Raw genomic sequence first — 27,052 nt, 5'->3', positions numbered from 1 at the left:
GGCATCATCGCATTTGTACACGCTGCCTTCAAGGCGTTCAAGCTGCGCTACGTCGTGAATCACATGAACAACTAACTGCAGAGATCCGCGTGCTATACCACGAGGCTACATCAAAAGGTCATGATATAATTTTCCAGTGGCTACCTGGACATTGCGGTATTGAGGGAAACCACCAGGCAGACCAAGTTGCCCGTTCTGCACACAACGACGGAACTACAGTGAACATTCCTATATCTAGAGTTGACGCAGCTTGTTGACTTCGTTCCTTAGCGGCGGAGCTAACGCTTTCAGCCTGGAACAAAGGAGAATTTTCCAATCGTCGCCTCAGGTAACTAGACCCTGGGCTGCGCCTTCGTGTTCCCCCTAACAAAGGGCGGCGCGAAACAACACTAATGTGCCGTATGTGGCTCGGTGTTGCATTCACCAAAAAATACGCTTATGTGATGAGAATTGCGGATAGCCCTAACTGTGAAAGATGCGGCTGCGAAGAGACCACACAGCATCTCCTTTGCGAGTGCCCTTTTTCAAGCGAAAGATATGCGCTGCGTTCGGCTCTGGATCATCTTGACAGCCGTCCTTTCACAGAGGAGAAAATCCTCTGCCCATGGCCACAGAAGGCGTCTAACGGCAAAGCCTTCAAAGCACTTATGTGTTTTATGAGAGACGCAAACTTGATTGAGAAACTGTGAATGTGCTCCTCGCCGCCTTACCTTTCCTATCATTCTCTTCTATCTTTCTCCTTTAAACTCCTCATTCCCCTTCCCCAGTGCAGGGTAGCAAACCGGAAGCTTTCCTGGTTAACCTCTCTGCCTTCTCTCCCTTTCTCTCTTTCTCTCTCTCTCTACGAGCTGTACTTTGTTTCTTTTTTTTTTGTACCGTCATGTCACGCTAACGTCACTCCGAATGACCACAAGAATAAATACCAATTTCAATCGCTGATTTGCAGAATACAAGCGCTGGTTGCGAAACGGGAGTCTTCAGCTTTCATGCCGCATTCTCTTTGTCTGGACACATGCCTGAAAAATAAAATCAAGATCAGAGCAGTTTTACCTGTTTGTGGATTTTTCTTATAGAACATATGAGTTGACACCTAAAATGCTAAGTAGCAATTATACCAAAATATTTCTTATCTATTCCTTAGCTTTTATTACTCTTTTGAACACATTCATAACGATCGTGAAATAAATAAAATATTTTTGTTCTTGTTTGACACTTTGCGTACTGGGCACGATAAAGGAACCAAAAAACGTGAATGATAAAACGAAATCGTGATTCTGGGGTGCAATGTGAACAAAATGCGCTAAGTGTTATGTGTTTCTAAATTCAACATTCTAACGTATTTTCGCGGTCTATGCGTTGCAGGTTCATGGGAGTACGACACCCACCTGTCGTCAGAAGATTCATCTCAGTTGTCGTATCTGGTGACAGGCTTGCGGCCTGCCACCAGGTACGAGTTCCGGATCCGCGCAGGAAATTCCCTTGGACTGAGCGACCATAGCGATCCCTTGGTAGTCACTACAGATCAAGAAGGTATCTGTGAAACATTCGAAAGTGCTATTCCAGTATTTACCAACTGTGTCCGCAGTCAAGATCAGCAAACTTGCTCGATAATAGAAATAAAGAAAGAATAATCACCTGTGCGTTATTTGTATTGCAAAGTTAATACGATATCGACAATGATGTCCTTAAACCAAAGCTTACGCTATGATAAGTACCCAAGCATGCACGACTGCGCCCGCAGCAGCTTCTCTTTAACTTGGCGAAGGAAGAGCCGCCTGTATTGTTCCTAAATATTCTTCTTAAAGCGCAGTTTGGCGCATCAGAAATGATTCTACTACTCTACTCGGCTTTCTAGTGGGAGGGTGGACCTTGATACCACCATCTGTATACGGCTCGACAAAATGCTGTGTAACTTGTGAAAACCGAAAAGCTTTTTTTTTTTTTTGCACTTAGCTCCGAATGGCACTCCTCAGGACATCAAGGTGGCTGCAACTGGCTCCCGCAGTCTGCACGTAACGTGGAAAGTGAGTATTATAAATTGCATCTGGTACGTGAGTAAAAGTTTGCTAACAAGGCTCGAGATTTGATAACCTTGCAACGTATAGCAATCAAAGCTGCATTATGCTACAAGCGTGTGATTGAGGCATTCCTTCCCCACACGGAACCAGATATCGCCGCGCGCGTGGGAAGAAAAAACGAAAGAATCAGGGAACAATAGGCACCATCTGCGTTCCTTGGGCGTATTCGTTTTCACTTGGAGGAACACCTATTATGCAATTGATTGTTTTACAGAGCTACGTTTCGTCAACTTGAGAAGGCTATGAAACATATTAAACAGTTATACTGCGCTACTGAGTATGTACGATATGCACGTATTTAATTCATGATGGAAAAATACAGCGCAGAGAAGGATGAGGACAAAATGAAGACACATAGGACACACGAGCGCTGTCTTGCAACAGTTTATTTCGAGCCTCAGAGTCTTATTATACAGATGAAAACACCCAACATGATACATGCGCAGTAGGCGATACATTCATATCTTGTCTTAAGTATATCAACTCCTTACGAGTAAGAGCGATAGAAGGCTTGGCTACGCAAGACCCACCCAACCGATCTATCATTTCGGCGTCTATAATCTCACGAGTCAGTTGACATCAGTTTTTTCGCGATAACATGGCATTGTTGGTAGTCAGGATGGCACACGGACATTTCATCTGGATCGTGTTGGTTTACATTTTCGTCATTACAGTTTAGTTTACATTTCCTGCAGTGTACATCCAAAAACCCTCCTCGCTTTTCAGACACATTGTTACAATGTTCCCGAAGGCGGTCGTTCAAGCACCCCCCGCTTTGCCCTACATAGCTTATCCCACATTTCAAAGGGCATATGTAGGGCAAAGCGGTAGGTGCTTGAACGACCGCCTTCGGGAACATTGTAACAATGTGTCTGAAAAGCGAGGAGGGTTTTTGGATGTACACTGCAGGAAATGTAAACTAAGCTGTAATGACGAAAATGTAAACCAACACGACCCAGATGAAATGTCCGTGTGCCATCCTGACTACCAACAATGCCATCTTATCGCGAAAAAACTGATGTCAACTGACTCGTGAGATTATAGACGCCGAAATGATAGATCGGTTGGGTGGGTCTTGCGTAGCCAAGCCTTCTATCGCTCTTACTCGTAAGGAGTTGATATACTTAAGACAAGATATGCATGTATCGCCTACTGCGCATGTATTATGTTGGGTGTTTTCATCTGTATAATAAGACTCTGAGGCAATAAATAAACTGTTGCAAGCCAGCGCTCGTGTGTCCTATGTGTCTTTATTTTGTCCTCATCCTTCTCTGCGCTGTATTTTTCCATCATGAATAACCAACATGCCCAGACTGCTACGGTATTTAATTCGTTATAAATTTACATAGCAAAACGTATTAGGAACTTAAATCCTTATTCACAAGGTGTGTAAATAAAATGGCAACTAGGGGCAACATTACCATAGATAAACTCTACTGTCCTGTGACAGAAATAGTTTGCAATGTTTTTTAAAACGTCGTGCGTCCTCAGCATTTTTTTTTTGTTTTCAATTACCAAGTTCGTCGTTTAATTACGGATTTGCTATCTTAACTTCATTGATAATTTTAGAGTCTAAATGGAATCATTACCTCAAATATTTGATTGATTAAACTAAAATAAGTCTCGTATTTTCGGATGTTGCAAGAGAAAAGCGCGTAAGTTATTGAAGTTTGCTTCAAGGGCATCCTTGAACCTCTGTAGGTAGCAAGTTTTTATACAGCAGGTTCTTTTTTCAGAGTAAAAACTGCTGTTTCCTGGTGCTTTATCAGATACTGCCTTCAATGCTGTGAATATGTCGACACATCCATTGATAGCTGCGAGCTCTAGCACGGCTCTCAAGGTTCCTATTTACCCTTACGCTTTGGCGCAATCCAATTATGCACCGGAACAGGAAACTATGGGTGCTCTGGACCTCTTAGAGGAAGTGGAACCATCATCAGCGTCTTTTCCTGCGTTCAGAAACAGATACGAGTAGCTGCTCTGCCGGATTCAAGTCGTTCGTTTTATAACTGGCATGTTTTTGGGCTCGCATGAAATGCGCAATCGCAAAAAAAGTCCGCTAGGAAATGCTGCAGATGTGGGTCTTCTAGCGAAAATTTTAGACTGCTTTATCTGTTGTCATAAACACAGATAGGGTATCACCTACTTACAAGGTATACTAGAGATGTTTGTGGAGGCTGGGTCGAGGTTCCATGTCAGGGGAAAGTGCAGTTCTGATGTATCATTTCTTCCCACTCAAGGGTGCCGCTTTGTACTACAGCGAAATAAAAAAAAAAAAAAAGGAAGTGAGTTGAAGGCATTGCGTTGTACGGGATTCATAGGTTGATGATTTTGTACAAAGCCAAGTCACGAAATGAGCATTAAGCTAGGACGTAGGCGAGATATACTTCTAAATAAAATCATATTTAATTTGGTAGTAGTTCTTGGATATCTTTCCTTATGCCACCTTTTCCTAAATGGCTTGTTAAAATCTTATCATGTATCAACTTGCAGTTATAACATGGTCAAGAAGCAAAATGCTGGCACACCAGAAGGAAAGTACGTCAAGTGAAAACTGGTCACTCTTGTAAAAGAGAAAAGAAAAAATGACACAATACAGAACTCCCAATACACCTAAAATATAGGCTGCAGTATCAACTAACCTCACGTACTCGATTGCCTATTCTACAATATCCCCAGTTCTCGCTAGGAAGTAATGTGATGTTTATTATGAGACAATATTGTAATTACGTCAGTAGTTTTAGCGAGAGTGTTCCAGTAGTACCAATTATAGTAATCTCAAAACCACTCGGCATGTTTTCACTTCTCGAGTAGATTTTCCGCAACAAAATCGTGTATTAGGCGACTAAAGCACTAATAGAGTAGGTTTGGTTCTTACGTTAGGGTTTAACAGTTGTAGATTGCTCATTTGGTGTGTTTGTGTTGTGTGGTGTGTTCACACTGCTGAAATAGTTTTATGTCACTCCCGAGATTTTTGGACTGATTCAATTAAGATGCGGGGCAGTAATAAATAAATAAAGGCCAACGTTCCTCCACTGCGTATTGGCAGCCATTCACTTTGGCCAAAGAACTCGTGAGTCTTTGAATTTGAAAACATCGCATTGATTTCTGCAAAAATGACATAAAAAAAAGAAGTTTTTATAATAATATGCAAGATAGCGTCTGAATGTTGAAGAATTGCCCTAAATGTTGTGAAAATTCGTGGTCACAGCATCCGTTTCCGGCCTCTTATTATATGGGTCGGTCTGTCTTTTCGCCTCTGCTCTTTCACTATGCCGCAGTTGTTCTCCGCTCCCCGTGACTGTGCCCTATCTTGACTAAGGCTTTGATCAATTAGATAGGTGAATGACTCAACATCCGCTGCGATTCAAGGCGGTACTCCGGGAACTCTTTTTGGCGCGACACATCCCTTCGACGCCAAGTAAACGAGCTGTCAAAGCACTCCCGCTCGCCTTTCGTTATCGCTTCTCACCGACGCCGGCTCGGATTCCGCAGCTCCGCGCCATAGCTTCTTGCTGAAGCGTGCAACCCCGGGAGAGTTATGCGACGTGGAGGGCGGCCGGTGTCTGCTTTGACGTGGTTCGCAAGGTTCCTCTGCACTTTCTCCACGTCTGTTTGTACGCGGTATGCGTTCACCAGTGTGCTAAACGATGCCTCACCCCAAATTCCTGCTACAGGCGGCCTGTCCACGTGGTCTGTCGTCTAGAGGTAAGTCAGGGTACGAACCTATCACGCATTGGCTGACTTGCATGCATGTATAATTTTCAGAGGGCCACTAAAGCCACATGCATAACATTTAGAGCAATATCACTTGGGCAATATGGCGGTGAAGTGGCGCTGCTCGGAGTCAGTTCACAGAGCAAATCAGCTAAAAGAAAAAAAAAAGATGTTGAAGGATCTTTCGGTGCCAGCAAGAGTGTTTGTGCATTTCTCATTTGCTTCCTTTTTTAAGGGGTTAGGCGGCCAGCGGAGAAATTCGTGCCAGTAGACAGTCCAAACAAAAACAATGTGTTTAACGAGTGCGAGACACCGAATAATTTTTATCTTTTTCTACTGGATCTAACAGCGTGAAAGTGGTAACAGGAAAGAATTAGCTCGCATTAAGCTATATTTGTGTACACTCTGGATGAAAGGTTTGAATTCCGAGTAGTTTGATACTGAGCCATAACGTGCGAATCATAATGCGTCCACAGCATTGTAGATCTCCTGATGGCAAGAAGATGTTTGGTCCTTTATACTGCAAAACTTAGGACGTCCGCGAATCCTACCAACACCCAGCTGCATGGTTGGAAAGGACGTACTTATCGTTCAAGGCGAGGGGAGGGGAATGGGTGAGCACCACCCGCTTCTTTCCTGTTGTGTCTTGCGTCATGTTATTTGAAGCTTCAGCATAAACGGCTTGAATTTCGACACTCTCTTAGCAGCTGATTTCGCACGTGTTCTAAACAAGACCAGTATACAATCACGTTCTTCCGAACGTGACGTGTTTAAAGATGGGAATAGGTTAGGGGCAGTGGAAGTCAGCTCTAAAAAACGTTTTGATTTACCTAACCGTTAAGAAAGCAGGTTAAGGAACTGTATTGCATATATAGTTCATTTTGTTTAACAAGAACCATTCTACCGGGTTTATACTAGTTGTATTAAAACAGAATGATTTGTAACGCGAGGTAATGCGAACAGCCCACCGTATATATTATACACGTTGAGGAATGAGAACACCGACCCAACAGGCAAGGTTTCGCTTAGTGCGTACGCCACTCATAATCTTGTACAGGAAGAAGTATTACGTTCAGAAAATATTTCAGAAGTCTTTTTCCAGAATCAGCAGACTCTCAGTATTTTGTATCAATCACTCCAAATGCGATAACATTGATAGGTTAAAGTAGGAACCTGGCGAAATGTTAATAAAAGAAAATGAATATTTCACTGTGCCGCACCAGGATGAGAATGGTCTGGCAGACGTTTGATAAATAACCATGCGCAAACAATAATTTGGTTTCACCCGCAAGTTTCTAGCTCCGGCACGATGTTTCAAGGAATAGCAACGCCGAAAATACTTTGGATTTCTTTCTATATTACGCTCATTACACTCCCGCTTTAAAGTTCACTTCAATGACATGGCCTAAATCGGAGCTCCGAAACGACCAGTTGGCTAGTCTGGTGACTGCAAATCTACTGGTTAACCTGCTCCCAGATATAGAGCCTATTTTCACCCTTTTGATATTGGCACTTAGCCTCGGAAAACACCTATGAAACTTATCGTAATCCCTTCCTCTGTCAAGCATGCAATATGAGCTTGTATTGTTACATGGCGGGACAATGGACGCACTGATCGAATATTATTTAAACTGAAATGCCACTGACCGCCATATGTATTTCTGTTTCGCTGTAAATCATTATTTAGTAGGCCACCATTTTTTATATCCGTAAGTACCAGCACAAAATCTTCGGCTCTTTTTTCTTACTCTCTTGTTGAAATGTATATGATGTTAATTTTCTTAACAAACCAATTTTTTTTTTTTTTTTTGCAGTCAGAGGAGCTATTTTGATCACGGTTGCTTCAGCATTCATTCTTCTCGTACTGCGGAGCCATGCCAGGTTCAGGACGGCGTCACATGTCGCTAATCACGCAGGAATCGATGCCAATGTCCATGCCATCCGAAGTGACGATAGCAGATTGGGAATCAGTACAGTCTCACAAAAGGTAGATGAATCAACATCGCCAGAAACGGCTGCTTCCAAAAGCCATCGTGACGAGGTGCCATCTCTTGACGGGCGAGGAGACAACAAACGCTTCATTATCAATACAGCGCAGTGCACCATCCCAAACTTGGACCCTTTAGATCCGTCAATCGCACCGTTCGTTAGTAAGGCGGAAGCAATTGACTGCTCTAAGGACTTTCCGAATCTCACCTTCTCAAAGGTATGTGCTCAATAGCACCGTTCTTGATACGAAGTGAAGCAGAGCTACTCTCAAGCACCTCTGAACTGTTGCAGAGAGTGTTAGCAACTAGAACCTTGCAAACTGTCACAACGTCAACTTTAGTCTCGTGGGAATGTTTTAGTTAAAATAGGTTGCAACTACCTTGAAACGTCAGTCAAGATGCTAAAATCTTTTTATTGCAATTTATATTGCTTTTTTCGACATTTGTTTTTCTGATAATTAACTCAGTTCCAAGCAATAACGTGTAAGTTTGCTCACAACCAGAGTTTATTTTCACTCAAGCATGTAATCCCCTCAGCCTATATGCGAAATGCATATCACGTTAAATTTCACTACGTCCATAGGAACTGTGAAGTATAATTGATAATCCATTCAAACGCTGCTCACGCATCAAGCTTTGTTTTCATGGCACGGTTGCAAATAATGTAGCCTTCAAAACCGCAATTCTTTCTCTTTCTAGGACACGAGATTGAATATCAACGCTCCTGTCTTGCAACAAGTGCTTAGGCAGTCTCCTGTTGCCAAACTTCATTGCTGCTTTCGCCCATTCTTCAGAAAAGTGAAGCCTCGAAGCGATGACGATGTCGTGTGAGCCGTCATATGGTATTCTACCCCAGCCTGTTAGAGAAAGAGAGAGCGGGGGGGGGGGGGGGGGGGTGAGATGGAGGGAGAGACAGAGAAAAATGTTAGTATGCGGTAGTATGTGGGATTCAAAGCCCAGAAGTGATTCTGATTAATAGAGAACCGCAGTGAAAGGCTCAGGTATATCTTAAATCACGTGAGGATATTTACGGGGGCGGGACTTTGTGGAACGTATGGGTTACTTTTCAACGTACCCTCTATCGAACTCGACCGCTACTTCGAGAGAAAAAGGTTACCTGCGGATTGCTCCTTCTGGCCTTCTAATGGCGTGTGCTTAAAAGTGGGAAAGCCTTTCCTCGTTTTCGATGTTATAAAATAGTAATTCTTCAGATCAATTCATTTTTTTTCTTTTAGGGATCACAGAATTGTAATGGAGCTATTATTTATTCTGTATGAAAGGTCTTACTCAAATATTGAAAGACAAATGTCATCGGAAAGTTTCTTAGGCGTAGTAATTTCATATTGCAAGGTAAAAAAGAAGATATACGTGTGACAAAAGAAGTGGGGAAGGGAGTATTGTTGCTGAGTGAGCAAAATCTGTGCAGAATGATTACGTCAGCTATGCTTATTTTGTGTCCGAAACTCATGAAGCTTTGCAGCTCATTAAGTAATCGCTATGTTATTTGTTGTTGTTGCAGGTTTCAAGCAGACTGCATTCCGTTTCAAGACGGCATGGAAATACCCTACGAGTTCGTTAAAATCGAGTGCTACAATGGGGACGTTCTGTTCTACGCCAACTATCATGCCTTTGTTCACCCTAAGCAGTCGTACCAACGTCGATTCAAGGAACACTTTAAGCCCGACCGTCCGGGATACCAATACAGCGTTCTTATAGTTGGTGTGGACGGCGTCTCCCGCCTGAACGCTCACCGCCAGTTCCCTCAAACGGTTCGCTTCTTGAAGGAACAAATGGGAGCTGTAGAAATGTTCGGGTATACGAAAGTGGGTGACAATACCTTCCCGAATCTTGTACCACTTTTAACCGGTCTCACGGAAAGGGAGCTGGCCTTTGGAGTCTGGACCGAGAGCGAATACTTGGACAGCCTCCCAATTCTGTGGAAGGCTTTCGCGGCTAACGGCTGGAGCACGCTTTACGCGGAAGACAATCCTGCTATCTCCACATTCAACTACTTCAAGCACGGCTTCCTTGACCAGCCCACCGATTTTTACTTCAGGCCGTTCTTGAGCGTTTACGAGCGGGAGGCCGGTCATCGAAAACCACTCAACTGCCATCAATGCGTCGGTGCTCGGTCTGAAACGGATGTCGTGCTCCAGTGGCTCCGTTCTTACAAAGAGCTAATGTTGAAGTGGCCCTCGTTCGCGTTCGTCTGGCTTAACAGCGCCACCCATGATGACTTCAATGGCGGATCTCAAGTAGACCACATTCACAGGTCTGGCGTAATATTTTTTGCAACTGGTGCTGTCATTGAACACTTTAGGAATATTAGGTATTGTAGTCGAGTCACATAATTCCAAAATTTTTAAGCCTTCGAACCATGAAAGGTTACTTTTTTTTTATACGTCTGAAAGAAATAACGCACTCTGAACTAGGCAATGTAAGAGCAAACTGTTCAAGTAACGGTTGCTGCTGAAATGCAAAGTAGCGAAAATTAGAGTGTAGTCTTCGATGTGCTCCAGCAAGATTTTATTTATTTGTCTTGTCTATAGACCGTTTTATCATGGGCGCTGCCGGATGGATGGATGGATGGAATATAGGAGCGTCCCCTTTGAAACGGGGCGGAAGCAGTAGCTATCATGTTCATTTTTCTCCATATATCTTAATTATTGATTTAGAATGGTTAACTAAACCATCATTCTATTTATTAAATTTTGCTCCTACATTACTAACATTATGTCACTTCTCTGCTTTTAAGCCACCAATCTTCCAGCCGTTTTTTGCTAGTTTCCACCGCCGGTTTATTCACCCGGCCACTGTTATCTCTAAACCCCAGAGCTTCAGGAACAGTGATTGCACCTGCATCAACTTCCGGATGGATACCATTGCATTCGAGTATAATATGGTCAATTGTTTCACTGGAGTTTCCATATACAGCCCATGCGTCATCTCCATTGTTAAACTTCTTTTTGTAGTTGCGTGTTCTAAGGCACCCTGATCTAGCTTCAAAAAGCAGGGCACTGCCTCTTGAGTTATCAAAGAAATCTTCCTTCCTGATCTGCATTTTCCACTTTCGGTATAATTCCACACTCTGTTTCTTTTCCATCGAATTTATCAAATTTTTACCTTCTGTGTTTTTCACCTGTTGCTTAATGCTCTTTATTTCTGCCATTTGGTGTATGTGGCGCCATCTAGCGGCCGAGTTATGAACAACCGCCATGCCGGTATGTGGGATCCCATCCGCGGAACAGGCGACAAGTAGCGGAAATCGGCATTTTGGAGCTTTCGCGTGCAAATTTTTGCTTTCTGAAAGTACCTAGCTGAAAGAAAAAAACGTTTTCAGTAGCAGCGAAGCCATTCAGTCAGAAATGACAAAAAATTATGCTCCTGATCAGATCGGCTGAAGGATACAAGCCTAATTACAATTAGTGTGTAACTTCTGTGTGGCACAGAGAGGCTGCGGCGCACTACTGGCAGTGATTGCAGCTTTCGATCTACTTTTTATTCTTAAATGATTTTTAGAGACGGCTTACCGTAACAATTTGAGGAAAGAAAGAAAGCGAATGTAGCATTTTCATGTCACGTTTAGGAGCAATGCTAATCGCGCTAGATTATTTGGGTCAACTGATCCTTCATATACTCTTTACTGCTTGAACGGCTACTGCGGAAGTTCCCACACCTCCACTGGGGTCCTATTCTTATGTATCCATTATCCATTTCGGATCCATTTACTCTACCTTGGCTACTTTTGTTGGGTGACAATCAGGCAGGGTGTTCAAGCGTCCACTACTAGGCAATCGGATTTCACATTGCCTACATGAGTCGACCATCTGTTTGCCGGTATGTGCGGGAAGTGGCGATGACTTGTCAACAGCGGAAGCTGCTATCCTGCAATTTCTCCGACTGGGCGTTAGTTGCGTTTGTCTGACGTTGCCGTCATGCTGACACTAAAATACAAGATAAAATGGACAAATGATACCTATGGAATGGGGACCTTAAATTATCTCCCATAATGACCTCATCGAAAGTTGCTTTTGTCAACAATTATATAGTCCATTTTTCGTCGCAAGGTTTGCTTACTGCAAGCAATCGCTGCTATTCCTATGACCATATTCCCATTTATTATCGGCAGCAAAATCTTACGAGATGCGTGTTTAAAAAAAATATTTTAGCTCTGTTTCCCTAAATAAGTTGACAACCAATTTATTAGCATATCGTTGTCGTCAAGTGGGACAGGTTCTTTCATACTTGCATTAACCTCAGGTGACTGAATCGAAATAGTTGTTGTTTACCTAGCGGCATCTCGTAAATATTTGCCGCAAGGAATATCATCCGCTTGTTGCCCAAAGTCTGCCGCTGTTGCACGGGTATTCAGTTTTCCCGGTCCCTACTCTACAAACACAGTGTTTGGAACTCGTACGAAAGGCTGCCAAAGCGAAACATTTTCGGTTGGGGCTTGGAATTCAGAAGCTGCTGGTCTTCACCCAATTGAGTGAGTTGCAAGTGGAACAGTGTAGAGCAACACACGCGCATAACACTGCTGTTAATCTTTTATCTTCTGTTAATCATCTCTTGTTGGTTGTTATTTTTTTTTTGTTGTTGTTGTTGTTGTTGTTAACGCAAACAACTGAGTAAAAAAAAAAAGATTGCGTTAACCGCGGCAGCTCTTAGCAGCTAAACTGCGGCCGGCGGAAATGAAACGATCAGGAAAATGAAGGAAAGAAAGGGGCGAAAGAAGAAAGAACAGGGAAAGAAAGCACATCGCTCACATCAGCTATTCAAGACACTCTGTGTGCAAAGGACTGCAACGTGTGCCCTTTCTCTGTAGAATGCCCTACCGCCTCCGCTGCTATCCCCGCGTCCCCACATACCAGACAGGAGGAGCCGAGCAGCGCGTTCCGGTTCGAGGCTATTTTCCTCCTCGCCGCGAAAACGGTCTATAGTGTACGCATACCAACTGCTCAATAAAATGTAAATGCAAAGTTGCGTAATGAAAATTAACGAGAATGGATAATCCCTGGCGCTACAAAAGATGCGACACTTTGAGTTGTAGCTTAGGACATAAATACATGCCCACTTTCAGAAATATGCAGAATTGGCGATTTACAGGAATTAAAGGGGAGAGGTCGACTAATGGCTATGAGTAACACCATAATAGAGGGCTCCGGCAAGCATGGTAACTGGTGCCCTGTTTTTTTATCTAAACTCAAAAGCTTCTGCCGCGGCTAGAATTGAAGCAGCGTCCTCGGTTTAAGCAGCCCAGTGGCCACAACACTCAGCTACCGCGGCAAGCAGACATCTAGAAATGAACATCGTAATGTAGTGCCTGTAGTCAATGTCTCTGCAGAGCATCTTTGAAGTTTTGTAGTAGCAAATATTGCGAACAAAAGCAAAAACATTGATAGGTAAAAGCATGTCACTGAATTGTCACTGATCTGCCCACGTTACACCGGCATTTTTATGCTCTTAAATTCTGTTTTACCTAAGGTAATTGTGAGAAGACTTACTTGGTGAAATTTTCGAAGTAACACTTTTGTGCACACACACGTATTTTTCAACTCCGTACGTTTTAGTGCGCTAGTTATTTGTACGTATAGAACGAGCGTTGAGGGTATAAATGGGCCGGTGGGATTGCTTACATCTACTGCATTACACGATATATGTTGATGAGCAACAGATGTCTTACTTAGTTCATGTGCTTGTTGTACCCGATCCAGGTCCTTTCTAGAGGCCCTTCACAAGGGAGATTATCTACAGAACACAGTTGTGCTTTTCATGAGCGACCATGGGTATCGATGGAGTCCCGTGAGAGCAACGTACTCTGGAATGCTTGAAGACAGGCTGCCAGCTTTGTTCATTTCTTTCCCTCCCACCTTTCGTCGCCATCATCCTGACGTCATGAGGAACATTCACATCAACGCGAGGCGTCTCACAACGCCGTTCGACCTCCACACTACCCTTGCAAGTTTGGTGAATTTCGACGGTAAACCGAGGCCATTGGACTTGGACGACTATCCAGACCACCTGCATGGAGTCGTGCTTGGCCGAGCCATTAACCTGTTCGGCGAAGTCCCACACAACAGAACATGCGAGGACGCCTCCATCGACGAACAGTGGTGTGCCTGCCGTGAAAGCGCTGCCGAAGATCACATGAGCGAGGCTGTCGGTGCAGTGGCTTCATTTTTATTACAAAGCATAAACGGAATCATCGGACAGTACAAAGATTTGTGTGCACCGCTTAAGATCGCTGTTGTGAAAAACGCGCGTGTGTTCTTGAGGGCTTCGAATGAGTCTTCTCTCGACTACCTGCTTAACGTAGAGACGTCCCCAGGCGGGGCCGTGTTCGAGGCCACAGTACGAACTTACAATAACGGAAGGCCCTCACAACTGCTTGGAGACATATCCAGGCTGAACCTGTATAAAGACCAGGCTGACTGCGTTCATGTCGCCAGCATAAAGAAGTTTTGTTTTTGCACTTCACTCATTAAGGATCCATCATAAGCTGGAAATTTTAATTTGATTAGACGCACGGGATTCGCGCTGAAATGACTTTCTTTTGAAATATCTGCCGTGTTAACAACTTTCTGCGAAAGCGGTCTGACGGGTTTACCCTTGCGCCCTAGGCGGAATATGTTTCACTTAATATCACCACGGGCACTCAGTAGAAACAAATGGAATGTAATCAATCACATTTTTAGACAGTTTCTAGTAATTCTCGGTCTTTTCCCCGCACTGCCAACAAATTACTCGCATTAATGTACGAGAGCAAAGCGCTCAACAATATTTTTTACTGGGTGCGTCTCAGTGCATTTGTTTGATAAATATTTCAAATCGCATTTCTTGCCTTGTTCGTATTTACGTGATAAACCACTTCTGAAGCGTCATTGTCGCGAGAAAAACCATCAAACGTCAGTGCTGTGAACGAACAAATTCGTATTTTGAACTTCTTTGCAAAAACGTATGTTCAGCATGCCTGCCCACGGTAATAATTTCAGCATATGAAATGAAAGCAAGAAAATAAAGATATTTCATTGGTGGAATGTGAGCCTGATTAGTTCAAGGAGCATGAGACCTTAGAGCTGAGTATTCAAAGGAGGTCTAGGAGGGAAGAAATAAATGCTGCTCAAAAAGTACCCTAACACAAGCCCAATGAAACTACTCCGTCAGTGTGCCTTCGATCCTCTGTTATTTAGTAAAACTATGCCGCAGCCTATGAAATAGGTCTTTTCCGCACCACAACGCAGAAGAAAGATCAATACGCTTGAATAATTGCCATCGAAAGCTATAGGTTGAAACGAAGTTATGCATTATGTAACGCGATTCAAAACAACGCTAATGAAAGCAGTGTTAGGTTGTGTAAGGTTCGTGTAAAATGAGCGGTGCCAAAATAAAAGGCCATTCATACGTCCAATTGAGCCATAAATTTAAAATGTAAGTCACACAAACAGTTCACATTCTATGTCTCGTAACGAGGGTATATGGCGGCGCCGTTTTTACCTGGCGGCCGTCTCCTGCGGCCGCATCCTCTTATTCTGTTCACGAGTAAAGAAAACAGACCTTTTATACCTCGCATGTAGTCAAAGAACATATGTTTAAAACGCTTTGGTTTCTACAATGCTGGACCACTACACTCTCAGTTCAATATATCAGATATCAAATGGCGTAAAGACATACAATAATGTATTACATAAAGCCTAATTGATCTCACCAACCCTATCTTACTTTCAAAATTCTAAGGTCTTGTTTTGCTGAGTATATCTTCACAGTCGAGATATTGGCGACGCCCCTCACTGCGCATAAGCGAGAATACTGATTGTAACTCGAAGAATATTATGAATATGAGTGACGCTCTTATGTTATGCCCTGTTAAATGCACTCATCCCTTTTTAGGTTGGTTAGGTGTGGGACCAGCGACAGCAACAACACATATATTTAACGCAGTGCTATGGCAACCGCCAGAGCCGTACGCTTCCCTTTTTTCGAGCTTTACATTTCTGTAGCCATGGTCGCAGAGTTTTTATTGTTCTTTAAGTAATAAAGATATAACGCTTAATCACTTCGCGCAATGTTTTGGCTTTACAACACCGGATGCTACACATAAGGACCACGCCAGAGACCAGAAAGCCACACAGACTCTCCGAACTGCTATAGCGACCAACAGCAGAACAAATATTCACAAAACATTCCTGATATCGCGACAAGAAAGACAGCTTTTAAACCTTTATCAATATGGAAGCAGCTGCGCAGCCTTACGGCACTAATACGGATAATGATAGCAGGTGGGTAGCGGCACTGGAATCAATGAACTTTCTGCACTTACGACACGAATATGCGAGTGTTGTTCATCGCGACTTTAACTTGCTGCATTTAATCTTTCCAGCAGTTTCGGTCAAACAAATATTTTTATCTGATGAATACGTCTTGTCTGACTTTCGCTAGCAGCCGTGCTACGAAGACTAATGAAAACATGCGTATTGAAGAATTCTCTACCCATAGTCAGGCTTATACATAAAGTTTCTTACACTCTTACCCAGAGGGAAAGCTAAGGGCGCTGCGCCACCATAGGCGCACTAAGATTTATGGGCCGGTTTCCTACTTGGTGCGGGTCGGCAGTCGCATGTTTTCAGAAACACAGAGTGGTGTTACTAAAATGTCTCATTTTCATCATCATCATCATATCGAGGTGCGAACAAAGACCGCGAATGCTATAGTAGCGAAGGCGCAAAAGCAGATGACGTCAATATCTGGTTTCTGTTTTCTGAAATGCCACTAAAAAACTTCCTAAAGTTATTGGACAACCATAAATATTTTCAAAATGTTTTTTTCCTTTCAAAGCGTGCCTATTAAATGAGAAATCTTAGCATCTGTGCTGCTCAATACATAGCCAATAGGAGAAAGAGCCATCGCTTATATTGAACAAATTTCAAACGTTTCAGTTTGAAATTTGCTCTCTTGCTCTCTTGCTCTCTTTTTCTCTCTTTTTGCAATTTATAGTCACAATATTAAATGTTAGGACATATTTTATTGTAGAATAACGTTTATCTTTGCATTATTTTTGGCCAAAAATTGTAGTTCTGCATTCGGTAGTTCTGCAGCCCATGATGCTTTGAGCGCCCATAGTGGCTGAACTGGTTGTCAGGAAACTTCATGTAAACCCACATAGATGGCGGCACAGCTTTGCTTCTAGGTAAGAGTAAGGAACTCTGTGGGTTTACAGTACCTGCCAATAAATTACGAATAATAAATATCTAAGCTCCGTCTTTAAGTATATGGTGCGGCAGCGTCAATGGCCCGCTTCTGCGGCTTCCCTTGATGATCTTGGAGCGTTTTTATGCAATCAGCTGGTCGTTTAAAAAGAAATCATTCAAATTACATCTCCAGCATCTTCCACATACTCACAGCCATAAATATTAAGGAACCCCAAGACCACCCGTCATAGATATAAAGGCCCGTTGTAGCAAACGATAAGATCTATAAGATAGCTATAAGTAGGCTATAGCTATCGAAATAGGGATCCAACGTTTCCAGTGAGTTCCTTTACCATTTTACACTTCCGTCTCGCAGAATCTATCCGAATTGACAGCCTATTTACTCTAAATATTAAGTTGGCTCGTGCCGGCGCAAAGCCAGCCGAATAATCTGATCCCGGCTTCGTCAGTTGCTGATATATCCTGCCACAGGCATGCTCCTAATTTTTCTGTCACACTGCCAAAACGCTTACGCCACAAGAATTTCTGGATGAGGGAGCGGACCTTAAATGCTAAGTCATTGCTATAAGACCAAATACCAGAACCGAACGTGAGTAATTAAGGCTGGGGTTTTCGTAAGTTGGAAACCTTAAAAGAAATTCTCAGCCTAAGACAGCCATAATTATGCAGTACCACCTCCGCTTGTTTTTTTGCGTGCTTTTCGTCCTGCGGCTCCCACTGTCTCCAAAAATACTAACAAACTGCGCAATTAAAATTCAGCGTTAAAAGAGGGGATACATCTCATAACTTAGCGGGGACTCAGCGGCATTCTACTTATTAGAAACTGTGCAAAAGGGTTCTAAAGAAGCGCGAATGCTTAACAGCATCATGAAGGTTTTCCTTTCTCTTGTTCAGAATGCAGCATATTCCGAAGGGTAGGTGTTTTGCAACAATACGATAGCTCAGCGCTGCGTGAAAGGCGACACGAAATGCTGCACAGTTGATAGGAGGAGCTCATTTGCACTATTCTTGTCACGTTATGGTATGAGGGTGCAAGGACTGCATGAAAACCGCGCTTTAGTGACTTGGGGATGGTGCAGTGAGTGCATAAACCTCGGGCGCTAAGGATATCTCTAACATAACTGGCGCTTCTTGGTCGGCTCACATATTTGCCGAACGACTTAAAAGCTTAATTTTACGTGGTTGCTCTCCGTAGGAATGGCCTAATTTTCATTCATCGCGGTTTATGCGGCTCGATATAGGTGCTGAAAACCTCATATTCTTACCAGTAGATCTGAAGCGATATATAATAAGCAATACGCTTTTGTGGAATATTTTCCAGTCACCATGAGAAAGATGACGCTGAAGAAGCAATTAGCTAGTAGAGTTCCAATGCATGCAAAGAGTATTGAATACCAAGCTCCGCACCTGAAGAGACAATGCTATTCCAGTCCTCCATCATCTATACTATGAACAATATTGTAGGAACTACGAAGAACAAGCCCCGATAGTGCGGAACTGACACATTTATTTACGCCGCTTTCGAAACGTGCGTCGTCGACGGGCGTCATCTTGAACGGAGGTCGCTACACATTCTCGCAGTAAAGTTCAGGTGATCTATTGACGCCATACGGGATCTATGCTGCTTCTCGTCTTGTATATTTCATGCTCTTCTCTACGCTTATTGTTCGCCAGCTGCAGTAGTAGTACCAAATATGATACCAGTAGGCAGGCCCATGATTTTCTTTTCTTGTATATATTTTATTTTTATAGTCCAATTTGTCGTAAGATACATTCGCAAGGACAACAAAAATATCGGCTTTCCAAAGCCAAGTCATTTTTCCACAGCACATGAATCAGTCGACCTAATATGACATGTTCTTGAAATCAAATTCTGATCAGGTCACAGCAAACCTATAGTTTTGGACCGCCAGCGTTGTCATTCAATGATCTGCAGCATTTAGCAGGGAGTCAGATGGAATGCCAAATCGCGGTCCTCTTAGCAAACTCGATGGTTATTCCTTCTTCGCCACGACACAGCCGCCGCCAGAGGAGGAAGCCCATGGAGCCGTTCAAGGATATTACGTGGGTTACCGGGTCCGTGGCAGCGGGCAGCCCTATTCTTACAAGACGCTACAAAGCGGCCCATCTCAGGATGAGTGTCACCTTCGCGAGCTGAGAGTCCACACCCGGTATGGCGTCGTCGTGCAGGCCTTCAACGCCAAAGGAGCTGGACCAGCGTCAGAGGAAGTCGCCGCCCAGACATTTGACTTCGGTGAGTCCCAGCTCCAGCTAACGCTCGATATAAGATTTACGGCGTCGCAGACCAACATGAACACGGTAATACTAGGAACGCACACTCAATAATTTTATATTGTATAAATAGGTGAGAAATGGTTTGCCTGTGCCCGAAGACAGATTTGCTGACACTTTCGTCTTCAATTTGCCATATTTTCTTTCAGATTTCCTCCAATTTTTACCTTTCTGGCCATGACAGTGAAAGTGGCTCATTTTTCGTCTGTTCTGAAAGCCAGTGCACTCTTCATGCTTTCTTTACTCGAATCAAAGAAAGCATGCGGATAAATGATACAGTTGAAGCTTTAGATAAAATTTCGTCGTGATATCCGACGCCGCAAAGTAATCATTAATTCGACGACTTTTCATTTCTATTAAACGCATCGTGTGCTACAAAAAAAAGAAGAACACTTTAGGCGTGCGTACAATGTAAAAAATGTGTGTCAAAATTACAGGTATCTTTTTTTTTAATTTCTGTCCCCGTACAAACCATGTCTGTTTTACTTCACTGACCGAAATACGTTCACGAAAAAAACAGTAATTTTTTCTTTTCCAGCCGAAACCTCGATTGGAAGGCAAACAATTGGATATATTCTGGTCCTCCGTTCTATTTGCTACCGCAAAGTGATTTTTACTGAAATAGGAAGTAAATGCTAAATAGAAAACGAAATGGCATAACAATCCCGAAGGCGCTGTCCGACGAACGGCTGCGTAACAATTTAGATTTGAAAGAATAAAACTAGCTGCACCACATTCAGGTCCGTTTTTGGTTGGCTCCCTGCTACGGTGGCATCTGCTACGCATTTTTTGCTTGCCTCTTATTGGTGGCTAGGCAACGACTGTTGCGCGGCGAACTTTTGGATGTCATCGAGTATTGCCAGCGCCGAGAGATAATCGTGAGATGGAGTTGGCAAGGCCTTTGGCTTAGAAATGGTGTTCATTTCTTTTTTCTTTTTTTTTTAATTTTTTTCCCCCGTCATTTCTTACTGCCTTTCTTTAGTTTTTAGTTTGAGTCTTGTGCAATTGACTTACTGTGCCGCCCCTGGGCTTGCTCCATTCTGCCGAGCGCTGCCCCACAAGCCCATTGTTGGCTTGGGCAGGCTCGTATTTGTATGTAATTTTTTGAAATAAATAAACAATTTATATTGAAGAAATTCGCACTTAACGCAATCTTGTTGTTACAGGCAGAAAACGTGAAATGAAAGACGAGTAAAAAAGAAAGACGTATTAGGATCATAATTTTAACGGCGACCGAAAAAATAAAAAAGCCGTGTGACTGGAAATCTTTGTCAACTTACAAAAAGTTTCCATCAGTTTGAAACAGAAAAAACTGTAAAATGATCAACTAAAAACAGAAAACATACCAGAAAAGAAAATTTCTGGCAGCACAGCTAACAAAAAATTTCGGTATTTAAAAAAAATTACAGTGTATGCACGCTCTTCGGCTAGCCTCACTTTAAATGTATTTGTAGATCCTCCTGGCTCTCCACGGCTCAGGCTGGTCTCGTCCACGTCGTCATCGATACACCTGAGCTGGGATGTCGCCAAAGATCAGCCTTTGGAAGGTAAGGTTATCGTGGTCAGTGAAGCTGATTATATAAATAATGTAAAAATGCTCGCCGTGATATTTTGTCGCTCACCAAATCTAACCGCGAATCTCAGAATTTTATAATTTTGCAGAAAATGGACAGAAAAACTAGCCTAGAGCACTCTCTAGGTCAAATAGGTATAATGCTGAATCAGTGGTACACCAGAATGCTGATGGTATTGTAGCTGAATACATATGTTGATAATATTATTTTTGCCGTTATTAAAGCATTGTATTCTAGCGACTGGACAGTAAAATAGATAAAATTTTATACCAAAGGATGACGGTCATCCGCCTTATTATAATTAATACAACACTTGAACAGGAGATCCTGCTTTTGGGAACTCATCAGAGTGCGACTGTAGACGGAGCATACGTTATTAACATTTTTGTACCTGTTGTCCGCAGCGTTTATTCACGTTATGCAGTGCTTCCGTCGTAGTCGCCATTAGCTCTTCATTTTTTTCAGTAAATATGAAATTTGTAACCTTTATTAACAACAACAACGCTAAGATATTCGCTCTACACCCTAGGGTGAACTCATTTTACTCCATTTCAGGCTCCCTGCTGTTCTACAAGGCAGAACCAGGGCCAGAACCGCGAACACCTGCGCCACGGGGATCGATTGCCGACTGGTCGTCTGTGCTGACAGAACCCGAGAAGAGGACGCACGCGTTTCGCGGCCTGGGCTGCGGCCGCACTTACGCCTTTTACGCGGTAGCTTTCAACGCCGCCGGTCGGGGACCGCGAAGCAACGTCGTGATGGCCAAGACCGACGGGTCGGGTAAGTGCCCGGCTACTATGTCATATTAGTGGAGATGCTAACACATATGCCTGGTGAAGTTGGCTTCAAGCAGATACCGATGGTTTACTAGGGGGTGTAATATTTTCAGCCTAATTACACCCAGTGCAGGAAAACTTCCGCACCCACGGACTCCTAAATCGCTGTCCTTTTCAAGCTGCACCCCCATAACTCTTATGATGCAAAAGCAAAGCAATAAAAAAAGAACCCCGACAAACGTCCACTTGTAATGCAGACAACGTCAGGAGCATTTCTGGTAATAAAAAGAATCTACCATTTAAAGATTTAATACTCTAGAAAAGAAAATTTAAGAATTGAATGCGGAAAATTTTAATTTAGTAACGCTCGAATAAAAGTTTTAGTAGCAGCTCCCGGCTGAACCTAATTAATGAGCGTTATTTCTCTTTGCCTTACGCTCGGCTACATCAGCAGTAATGTCCGTTTTAACCCGACATTTGCGACATAATGTAGATATCGACAGTCCAGGCGGTAAAGCACAGGTAGACTGAGGAAGTGAGCCGCAGTTAAGAAGCTTATATACTCTCTCTAGAACCTGTTATGGGTTGGTGAGAAAACCGGTTTAAAACTCTGGTGAGGCGGATAGGAGCACTTGGCGCAGTTGATGGCAAGTGTATGCGAGGCTGACGTCATTCATTGTTCGGCTGGCGACGAGCCAAATATACGAGCGCGCAAGCGCATATCAAAGTCACGCATGTGCAGTACCTCTAGGGTGCGCAGATGAATGATCTTGGATAATGGTAGCAGTAAAGTTCCGCTGTACAATAACAATAGCTGGTAATTTTCCCGTCCAGTAAGTATTGAAGCAGCTGCGTACCGGGAGCGCATAAATTGATTCGATAACATCGGTAGATCCGGTTGTCTAGAAAATATGGCGTCGGCATTGCTATCCGAGACATGGCGGGCATCAGTCTGGCAGAAGGCGTTTTCTAGGTGATAAGGCCGTTTACTGAATGGCCGATATCAAAATCGAGCGTTGCGAGGCCCTTGGATTCGAATGAAGGCACGCTGCCCGTTGCCACATATAGGTGCATTACTTTGAATATTTAGAGTGGGGCTTTATATTATGGTCGGTTTATTTCTTGCAGAATGTTGCAGCTTAGCACTGTATGCTAATAAGTTCATTTGAATAACAGAGGCTGAAATTATATAGTTAGTGACTGAGCGAGTAGCGAAGGCATAACGCGAAAAAAATTGTGCAACAAGCCGGACAAAGGATGTCATTAATGCTGTCGCGTTCCTCTCTCCAAACTTTACATTATGTATTTTAAGCTAGTGGTACTCTCGTTTGCTGTTCGACTTAGTGCGTCATGCAGCAACTGATATTCTCAGCTCCTGGAGCACTTTTACTTTTAGAAATTACCCACAAGAAAACCTTGCTTACTTTCTGTGTGGTTGTTTTATTTGCTCGGAGCGATGGAAGACCAGTCTAGAGAACTATATTTTGTTGCCGGTTATTTAATGTTTCCAAAACTGTATTTTAAATGTAAATTGTGAAGTGATCGAGTGCCACCAATCACTTTCTTCAGCCCTGATCCCTTTAAAATTTTGTCAAACTTTCGCTTACAGTCCAGCACTAGCTACTACGATCTCGATGAATTAGGCTAATAATTTGAGAAGTTCACCAACTTTACACTCCAAGATGTAACAAAACTCGGTATCCTTCTGCGTTTCTTTTATCAAAGTGTAAGGTTGAGGTAATGTTTACAGGTATGAACGTGGCTTCGCGGGATTCGTAACAACGAAGTCTCCTTTTCGCATGTTTAGGCTGGCAACACGAGCATAACTAGGCCATTTCGCGACTAGTCTGTATCAGGGAACATACGTTTGTTTGCCTCCACCAATTGTACTTTAATCGTTATATAGAACCCACTTATTGTGTTATACATGTATAGGAAATGAATGTGCAAATATGGCAATAAAAGTTTTACATTCGCTGTTCGGCGCAGTTCCAGTGGCTCCTGACGTGCGGGAATGTGTTGCCGTCAACGCGAGCTGGGCTGTCATCAGGCTAAGCGCGTGGCGCAGTGGCGGTTGCCCCATTTCATCTTTCACCGTGCTCTACAAGCGGCAGTCGTCTCCTGATGACTGGAAGTCGGCAGAGACCAGGCTTGTCCCTGAGCTTGCCATGTCTCTCCAGCCGCAGCTCACTATCAATGACCTCGAGCCGGGTACCTGGTACCAGCTGCTGGTTGCGGCCCAAAATGAGGCCGGCATCACGGAATCAGAATATGCATTTGCTACTCTCACAACAGAGGGAGGTGAGGGTGTCTTTGTTACTCAAATACGCCTTTTGCGTTTGGCAGGGTTCAGCTTTGTCAACATTTACAGCATTGAGCATACAATTTTAAAATTAATTATATTGCCGAGAAACAGTATATTAAAATGTGCGAATGTTTTTGAAAATATTTTTATCGAGACAGCGTTAAAGGCTCCGTTCAACGAAAACCCGGTGTTTGCGGCCACCGTTTGCGTTGTGAGCGAAAAAATACGAGTATGGCGCTGGCATGCGGTAGCTGCCATGGCCGAGCACTAACTGGACGTAGGGTTTTCTGACATTACATTTGGCAGGATCTCGGGCCTTTCATATGGGAGAATAATAATAGGATGAGCCTGCCAGATGTCTTGCAATTTTGTTACCTTATATCACGCAGACACGTTCATAACGGCTTAGTTAATGCGGGGCTTCATATATGGGCTAGTAGGCTACTCTACTTTGTTATACCCTTAGCTCTAGTCTTGCCCATAATTCTTCTACTGAGAGTAATTGGAGGGCTTTACTCGTGTCTTTAGGAAAATACATGTATCAAATCTGGAAAATAAAGTGATTGCGCTCCAAGTGGTATTGTCGCGCGCGGTTAAAAATTCGCGGTCTGCTATGTATTGATGCTACGTCGGCTGAAATGTGTTTACTACTCTGTTAACAAAACTGAAAGTACCCCAAAGACCATTTCTTGCTCTAAATATGCTTCAACGCCCAAATTAGTTTTGTCGCGCCTAAGCAGAGTTTCTGGCCATGCCTCTGCGTAAAATAATTTGAATAGACAGGCGCTCATAATTAACATTAATCCACTGCCACTGGCAGCGCATCAGCCAGACAAAAAAAAAAAGGCTCATTGCTATCTGTAACATCTGCTATCTGTAACCAGTGTTATATAATACGAGGGTTTCAAAACCAGATTTGTCCTCTCCAGTCAGTGTTTACTGAAGCGCATGCTAATAGTGGAATATTACGCTTGTTAGTACCACTTCCCACCCTCTAAGCGGTAGCGTAGTCATCGTCACCGGGGTGACATTCTTTGTAGATGCCAAGTGCGTCGACAAACCGAATTTCTCCTGCAGGAGAAAAAACAAAAGCATTTTAAAAGATTTTGCACGCTTCTCTCCGCTACATCTGGATAACTGTTTGTCGAAGTCAGGAGCTTTTAATTGACTCTAAGAAAAATATGCAATTCGCAGGCTGTACTTTTAAAGCAAAAAAAAAAAAAGAAGCTTGCCTGAAATTTCGAATCTCGTTATTAAGCATTTACAGTGAGAAAACGTGGTAAAAGCTTTGTCGACCATGGGATCTGCTTTGAAGCCTTGCGGTGCGGCATTCACGATATTCAAGATGGTTCAGTTTCGTTGAGGAAATTTTTAAGGAGGGAGGATTTAGGCTTGCGATTCCCAGCACTCATAACCGTACTGTTTTAGAAGCACCATTATTAGGTGGCTGTATAGCTTGAAAGCAGGCCCTACGACCGGGAAAGACTTAATGAAACCTGTTATTTCTTCGCTAGGTTACGTGAAAGGGCTGTGAGGAATGGGCTCCCAAGGTTTGTGGCAGAATGCAGGAATAGTGATCATGCGAGCAGCTTTCTCCAAATCATTGTTATTTGTTTCTGGTACAGGCACAGTCCCTCCACCCCACTGGACACAAGTGGTCGAATCACAACGCCGTCGCATTCACGTCATCGTGCCCATTGTATGCGCTGTTGTGGTGTCTCTGCTAGTCACTGTCGTCGTAGGCTGCACCGTCTCGCGTAGAAGACTTGCCGCACTTGGAAGGCGCCGCCTGCGTAAGCACAGTTGCTTCGATTTCTTTTTTTCTTTTTCATTTTATGAACTTGGTCACTGCGCGAAAAAATAAATTTGCGGTGCTGATCAGTGCATAACGCGCATAAACATAGACAAGGCAGCGAGAAATATGATGTGTGGGGTATGCGAAATGTAAAGCAAACTGAACCATTGGAGCAAATGAAAATAAAAAAAAAATATCCTGGTCGCTTAGATTTAAAGATGGTTTGGTTTGGTTTGTGGGGTTTAATGTCCCAAAGCAACTCAGGCTGTGAGAGACGCCGTAGTGGAAGACTCCAGAAATTTCGACCACCTGGGGTTCTTTAACGTGCACTGAATAAAGTTCTCTCAGGCGCACCAAGCGGAAATCATGGCTTCCAATATTAGCTAGTGTACTAGGAAACAACGCATATGCTAATTACAGAACAGCACCTTGGTCGTAACGTCTGATTCAAGAGAGTGGATTATAAATACCAGAATTAATAATGATAATAATTGGTTCACAGGAAGGGAAAGGCGGAGTATCTGTCACACTTGCTCTGTGGACACCTGAACCGCGCCGTAAGGGAAGGGATGAAGGTGGGAGTGAAAGTGGAGATAGAGAAAGGGGAGCCGTAGTGGAGGGCTACGGAGTAATTTCGACCACCTGGGGATCTTTAACGTGCACTGACATCGCACAGCACACGGACGCCACTTCGTTTCGCCTCCATCAAAACGCAGCCGCCGTGGTCGGGTTCGAATTCCACAATTAAAAGAACTGGACCACGCATTGTTGTTGCTTTGGGGAAAATCGTCTCGTATCGCTTCAGCACAACTTATAAAAAAAAAACTGCTTATTCAAATTATACGCTCTGCTTGAAAAAGTTTCGTGTCTGTTCTAACATTAGTCCTTTTTATATTTGTTATATTCTTATCTCAGTATGGCAGCCAGGAAACATGAATGAAGCATCCAGCATGACGACCCTTGATACCGTCCCCATGAGGGTCTTGAAGAAAGCCGGATTTCAACAGGCGTCAACAATACCTCGAACAGAGAAACTTTACTGGCCGTCACCCTTCCGTTGCCGTGCGCCGTCCTGTCATATCTCGGCCAGTGTGCGCAGCAATACGTGGGCACGCAACTTGGCCACCATTCACGAACACTGCAAGACGGCGAGAGATGATTCAGCCGCACATACGTACGCCATGCCTTTCGCGCCAAGCAACACTGTGCAAAAGGTATAAAGGGGATGACTTGCATATGTGCCATTTGTCGCGATTGATGTCGCGTATATTCAGCTAGACTCACTGAGCCCAGACGTGAAAAGAGTGTTTAACTTGTTTTT

The 27,052-nt window shown here is 43.4% G+C and overlaps 2 protein-coding genes and 1 long non-coding RNA gene across 3 annotated transcripts in view; 2 read left to right on the top strand and 1 right to left on the bottom strand.

Moving 5' to 3' along the window:
* LOC146190218 (cell adhesion molecule Dscam1-like) overlaps positions 1–27,052 on the top strand; it is a 175,672-nt gene that overhangs the window by 140,333 nt on the left and 8,287 nt on the right. The window contains exons 14-21 of the mRNA XM_084600681.1: positions 1,363–1,530; positions 1,954–2,024; positions 19,009–19,243; positions 20,736–20,828; positions 21,411–21,635; positions 23,621–23,932; positions 25,562–25,729; positions 26,647–26,945. Coding sequence (XP_084456807.1) covers positions 1,363–1,530; positions 1,954–2,024; positions 19,009–19,243; positions 20,736–20,828; positions 21,411–21,635; positions 23,621–23,932; positions 25,562–25,729; positions 26,647–26,945 — 1,571 coding nt within the window. The remainder of the gene's footprint in view (positions 1–1,362; positions 1,531–1,953; positions 2,025–19,008; positions 19,244–20,735; positions 20,829–21,410; positions 21,636–23,620; positions 23,933–25,561; positions 25,730–26,646; positions 26,946–27,052) is intronic.
* On the top strand, positions 5,474–15,806 carry LOC146190219 (uncharacterized). Its single transcript, XM_084600680.1, has 5 exons — positions 5,474–5,786; positions 7,610–8,001; positions 8,483–8,610; positions 9,303–10,055; positions 13,498–15,806. The coding sequence occupies exons 1-5, from the start codon at positions 5,729–5,731 to the stop codon at positions 14,279–14,281; spliced, it is 2,115 nt and encodes a 704-aa protein (XP_084456806.1). The 5' UTR covers positions 5,474–5,728; the 3' UTR covers positions 14,282–15,806.
* LOC146190217 (uncharacterized) overlaps positions 8,514–27,052 on the bottom strand; it is a 103,790-nt gene continuing 85,251 nt past the window's right edge. Inside the window, exon 3 of the long non-coding RNA XR_014706526.1 lies at positions 8,514–8,640. This is a non-coding gene — a long non-coding RNA (uncharacterized LOC146190217). The remainder of the gene's footprint in view (positions 8,641–27,052) is intronic.

This window comes from Amblyomma maculatum, chromosome 4 (assembly GCF_055883805.1).
Source record: "Amblyomma maculatum isolate TAMU_Amacu chromosome 4, ASM5588380v1, whole genome shotgun sequence".
Lineage (NCBI taxonomy): Eukaryota > Metazoa > Arthropoda > Arachnida > Ixodida > Ixodidae > Amblyomma > Amblyomma maculatum.
The sequence above is the reverse complement of the archived record's forward strand: the minus strand, read 5'-3'. Positions and strand labels throughout refer to the sequence as shown.